The 5822-nt window shown below is 38.1% G+C and overlaps 1 protein-coding gene across 1 annotated transcript; it reads left to right on the top strand.

Moving 5' to 3' along the window:
- The first annotated feature begins 3149 nt into the window (after nucleotides 1-3149).
- Nucleotides 3150-5573, top strand: LOC121762276 (ethylene-responsive transcription factor ABR1-like). The gene is made up of 2 exons (XM_042158101.1): nucleotides 3150-4279; nucleotides 4720-5573. Exons 1-2 carry the CDS (start codon nucleotides 3895-3897, stop codon nucleotides 5418-5420), a joined length of 1086 nt encoding a protein of 361 aa, XP_042014035.1. The 5' UTR covers nucleotides 3150-3894; the 3' UTR covers nucleotides 5421-5573.
- Nucleotides 5574-5822: the final 249 nt, after the last annotated feature.

Below are 5822 nucleotides of genomic sequence, written 5' to 3'. Positions count from 1 at the left end.
GGTCTTCCGTCGTCATCTCCTTTCTTTTGTGCTTTAGATAGTTCTTGAAATCCATCCAGCACGGAGGAAGCTTCTCGATCATTGCAGAAACAATGAACTGGTCTAGTAAGGCCATCCCTTCAGCGTGGACATCGTGGACTATGATTTGCAACTCTTCAGCTTGCGCCACTACTGAACGAGAGTCCACCATCTTGTAGTCCAAAAACTTTGCGACTACATATTTCTTTGTACCAGCGTCCTCGACGCGATACTTCTTGTCAAGAGCCTCCCACAACACTTTGGAGGTCTTAGCCTCGGCAAAGATAGAATAGAGACTATCCTCTAAGCCGTTCAAGATATAATTCTCGCACAAGAAATCTCCTTGATGCCAAACATCATAGGCAGCTCGAACATTAAAGTCCGTCTCTTCCTCAGGTACAGTTGGAGCATCCTCCTTGAGGAAGTTGGCAACACCCAACGTAGTTAGGTAGAACAACATCTTTTGTTGCCAACGTTTCAATTCTAAGCCCTTAAATTTTTCAGGCTTCTCAGCTTGAGCCATGACCCTTGAGGTCGAAACAGGTGCCAACATTGAGGTGTTAGCGGCAACAGAAGACGATCCAATGGTGTTGTTTCCGTTCCCTCCAGCTTCGGTCGACTTGATTTCAGCAAGAGTATAGTATTTCGTCTTGCGATTGTTAGAAAATATTGTAGCCTTTACACTGGCAACCCTTGCTATTACAAAGAACACAAAACTGGAAGGTAAATGTAACAAATAAATTACAACGAAAGTAAAAAGATGCAAACTATAGTATTCTTCAAGTCGAGTCGAGGTGACCCTCTCTCCGCAAGACGAAATACGCCCCGGCTAGTGCTCACGGATTGGCGTAATGTCCCCAAAGATGAAACGACTTTCCTCCTATCGAGTTGAAGCACCTCAAACTCGTAGGCTCCGGCGAACTTGAATTGGAGGCGAGAACCGAGCTAGACAATGCTCATAGAATGCCCACTAGAATGCTTGAGTGATGAAGAGAGAATGCTTGTTGGTTGTGTGTTCTCTTCTTCCAAATCCTACCTATTTATAGGATATGAAAGCCTACATGAAGAGTCTTGGTTTTAAGACACCTCATAATGCATTTGGAGGAGAAAGGCCAAAGGCCTAGCCTTTTGGCATTTCACACGTTTTTCTTACAAATACACCATAACAACCCTAAAAATAAACCACATCTAGGATTTAGTCAACCCTAGTGTTTCAAGACGTTGACCCTTAAACATTGAAATGATCCTTGGAAGAAATTGAGGTTGTTAGAGCACGTAGTTGATGATAATACTCCTCTCATCCATGAAACATAGTCTCATCTTTTCATTTTGATTCGTCTATGAAAAATAATCTCATTCAAAAATGAAAAGTTTCTCTTAAATGATTACACGTATATTTCTAATTATTTACAACTAATACCTACTATTTATCCATCTTTTCTGTTTTCTTCTCCTCTGCTTAATATACCTCCTTTTTCTTTTTCTTTGTCATACTTTCCCCACTTTTTTTTCCTCTTACTTTGCCAATTCCTTATTAAAACATGTGTCGTCCATTCATATGACTATTTTTGGTGGACGGATAGATAATTAATGTATAAATAAAAATAAATACCATGCATTCACATCATCTAGCTATTGCAAACAATTTATGAAATATAGACTTATTTTTAGTTGGTAACATGCCTTAAATCGATGCATGAAACACACCCACACAGACAATATTGTTTTAATTTTGCATAATTTGTCAGTTTCAAATTCATTTTGTACATATTATTTGTCTCTTCAATTCCAAAGCAAGATGTGAAACCGATAAACACCATAACAACCAATCAAAACGAAAAAAAATCAACATGCCATAAAAAATGATTCAATTATTTATTTTCTCAACGAGATAGGCATGGTATTCAAAGTTAATTAGTTAATATAGTCACAAATCTAACAATCAACTTTATTATTATTATAGGTACAACTAGACCCCTAGCGCAAAACAAATCGAATATTAAGATAGCGGAAATAATGTACGAAATTTAAGATAGTTAATTTGCATCACCATGATATTATAGGTTTCTCATCATAGTTTAACATGGTTATGATTATTTTGCTTTAAGTAACATATTAAAGTTGTCGCATGCAAATATCATACGCGCGATTTCATATTTATCATCAAATTCTAAAAGAGTAGTGTTTCTTTTTGTCATGTCAATGGCAAAATTTATTTATCTAATAGTACCTAGATATGAGAAAGAGAGAGAAAGAAGATCCGACATAAAGTGATAGTAAAAGTGAAGTGAATAATATCATTTTAGGTACTCAAACTATAAGAAAATATCATATTCGGTACTAGAGAGATAAAGAAAATATCAAATCCAGTACCTAGATATGAAAGTCCAAAAATGTCCTTCATGCCTTAGGAGCATTTTGGAGTAAAATTGTGATGAATAGTGAAAGAGTACCATAAATGTGATTACACCTTAATTCAGGGACTACCCACGATATTTTTAAAGTTTAGGTACAATTTACGTAGTTCAGTCTTTATCAAAAGGTTATATATAACGTTCGTACACATCATAGTACACTCATCATAATGCTAATTTTGTCATCGTATCTATAAGATTAATCAATCTAAAGCTACAACTTGCCTATTATAGTGCTATATATTACTGTTTTCTCATAACAGATTGATGATGTTAACTTTATTAATATACAAGCAAACCGCAAAATTAGCAAAGCTAGGGTAAATGAATATAATAATAGATCGAAATCGTGAACTATTTCACGAACTGAAAATTATGAAAATTCATATGCTTGTTATTATCTATAAAATTAAATAATAATAGATTGCCACGTAAAAATATAATGATTAGATTTTAAAATCCAATAATTTAATAATTTATATTGTTATGGGACTCGTACATCCAATGTAAGTATATAATAAAATCGTCCAATCTAGGTATAAACCATGAATATAATTAAATAATAATATCATGCCTAACTCACGAATTCACTCATTTTGTTGCTTTATTTTGCTGTATACAGTTTGAACAACCAAATACCTTTTGGGTGGACAGCAAGCACACAAGTTGCAGCCTAATTCCGAAGCCCATTTACATGAGCACCCCAATTTCCTTTATTGTTTATCTAATCTTGTCGGTAAACCTCAATTCGCAATGGTAATTTATGATGCATTAGCACAATTCCCTTTTGCCATCCTACTTCTTCTCTCCATCATCAATTTTCAATACAACTCAATTCAAACGTCATCTCTCTCTATCTCTTTCTAGACAAAGAGGTTAACCGACATTGCCCTATGATTTTCGAAGAGGCAGGTTCAGCTAATATGGTCAAAACGGTGTGTACATTACATCCCTTTTTTGTTTCTTGCTCTTCTTCTTGTTTTACTTTCACTTCTTCCTTCTCTCTCATCCAATTCTAAATAAGTAAAATTTGACTTGGTTCAGATGTATGTATTGTCACGTATATATACTTTTATTTAATATATTTGGAATATTTTCATTAATCTATACTGTATATTCCTAATTTCATTTTTGTATTATTTAAATGTTAATAAGCAAAGGTGATCACCACCCACCCTGTTTCTGTTGAGTTGGCTGCTACTTCCCCTTTTTTCCTTCTTATATACACCTCTTCTTTGACAATTTTAATAAAATCCCTCTTTTAAGAAGTCGATTTTCAGACATATAACATTACATCACTTTCTCCAATATTTTTCACACAATTCCTCTGTGTGTGTCTCTGTTTTGGTTGAAGAAGAACCACGGAGTTCTAAGTGATCTTGATTTCCGGCGAAGAAGGAAAGTAATATATAGTTGGATTAGTCTGGGATTTAATCGGCGATCAGTTAATTTTTTGCGGTACATGTGCTCATTAAAGGTGGCGAATAGACAGGGCAGCGGCGACTATGCCAGAATTAGGCCGACCACGCCTAACACTTCTTCCACCGCTTCCGCTAATGTTGACATCAATCCCTTCTTCCACATGCAGCACCAGCCGGATTACCTGCTGTCCGCGGTGGTGTCGCCGCCGCCTGCCCACGGCGACTTCGGGGAGATGTCGGCGATGGTGACGGCGCTCACCCACGTTGTTTCGGGGCAGAGGAGCTTTAACCCCTCCGCCGTTGATTCGCCGTCCAGCTCCGGCTCGTGGTCGGGGCAGAAGCGGGTACGCCACCGCGATGACGGCGAGTTTTCAGAGAGGATATATGGCGGGATTGGAGAGTCGTCGTCTTCATCTGTTAAACCTGGTTTGTTCCGATTATTATTTACTTTTAATAAATTTAAAATATTCAAAAACTGTTGTCTTTTTCAACCCTTGCGTCATCTACCATTGATCTCAATCTTCTCTATTTTAGTAATGCTTTAATTGATTTAGATAAACACTTGAATCATTCACCAGATTTTCTCCTTTATCTTTTACTCTGTCTTCATTCTCCACTTGCTATCAAGATTACTACTCCCTCATTCCGTAATTAAATATTTTATTTTATTTTCATTACTATTTAGATTAAGGCAGATTTTATATTTCACTAATTCATTTTATTTATACATAATTTAAAAATAAACTATTATAAGAAAATAACATATTTCCATTAATTTAAGAATAACAATTCCAATGTTTTACTACTACATGTAATTTGCTATAGTAGTAATTTTGAGGCATATCTTCCAATTGGCAACTTTCTAGAACCGGAGTCCGGAGCTAGCGCTGCAACGCCAACCGCCGCCGCAGCCGAACCTCCCCAACAACCGGAATCCACCGCAGCTCCGCCGGAAGAGGCCGGCGGAGAGAGGAGAAGAAAATACAGAGGCGTGCGGCAGCGGCCATGGGGAAAATGGGCCGCGGAAATAAGGGACCCACACAAAGCGGCTCGAGTTTGGCTCGGCACCTTCGAAACTGCCGAGGCTGCAGCCCGAGCCTACGACGAAGCGGCGCTGCGCTTCCGAGGCAACCGCGCCAAGCTCAACTTCCCCGAACACGTAAGGGTGCTGCCGCCACCTCAGCCGTCGCAAATAGCCTCGCGACCCGCGGCGGCGCCGTTTTTCCAGACAGCCGGCAGGGATTACTGGGAGTACTCGCAGCTGCTGCAGAGCACGGGCGATTTGCCGGCGGCGCAGACGAATTCGATGTTCGATCAAATGTTCTACGCTTCGTCGTTGGCCGGATTGTATTCGTCGTCGCATCAATCGCAGCATTCATCGTTTTTCTCTTCCTCGACTTCCCAGCATCCCATGCTGTTTTCTAGCGGCCAAACCATACATTTCTCGCAGCCGCCGCCAGGAAATAATCAGCATAGTCGCGGCGGTGGCGGTGGCAGTGATGCTACCGGCGCAAGTCAGACACCGCCATGGAGTTCCGGCCACTACCCTTCGTGCTCTAGTTCTTGATCATATACTCTTCCGTTACAAAATAGTGCACACTAAATTGTGCTCTGACTAAGTAGTAAATTATACTCCTAGTAAATAATTGAAGAAAGTATGATTAAAAGAAAAGTGTGTTAAAAATGGTAAAGAAAAAAAAGTTCACTTTTATTATAATTAGAGTTTTTCTTTATTACTTTATATAAAATACACAATAATATTTCTTTTTTACCGTATTATATTTTTATTTATTATTTGTAGGCTTCAAGTATTTTGTGAAAGATTGGATTTTGAGATGCTAAGTACTGTTTTGGTCTCGAATTTTATTTCGATTTTAATGCTAAAATCTCCTCCCCAAAAGTCGGAGAAAATGAATGCATATATTTAATGTTAAGTGGGGTAAATAAAAGTTATGTTTAAATGAAGAAA

Source organism: Salvia splendens, chromosome 2 (genome assembly GCF_004379255.2).
Source record: "Salvia splendens isolate huo1 chromosome 2, SspV2, whole genome shotgun sequence".
NCBI lineage: Eukaryota > Viridiplantae > Streptophyta > Magnoliopsida > Lamiales > Lamiaceae > Salvia > Salvia splendens.
This window is presented reverse-complemented; position numbering and strand designations above follow the sequence as displayed.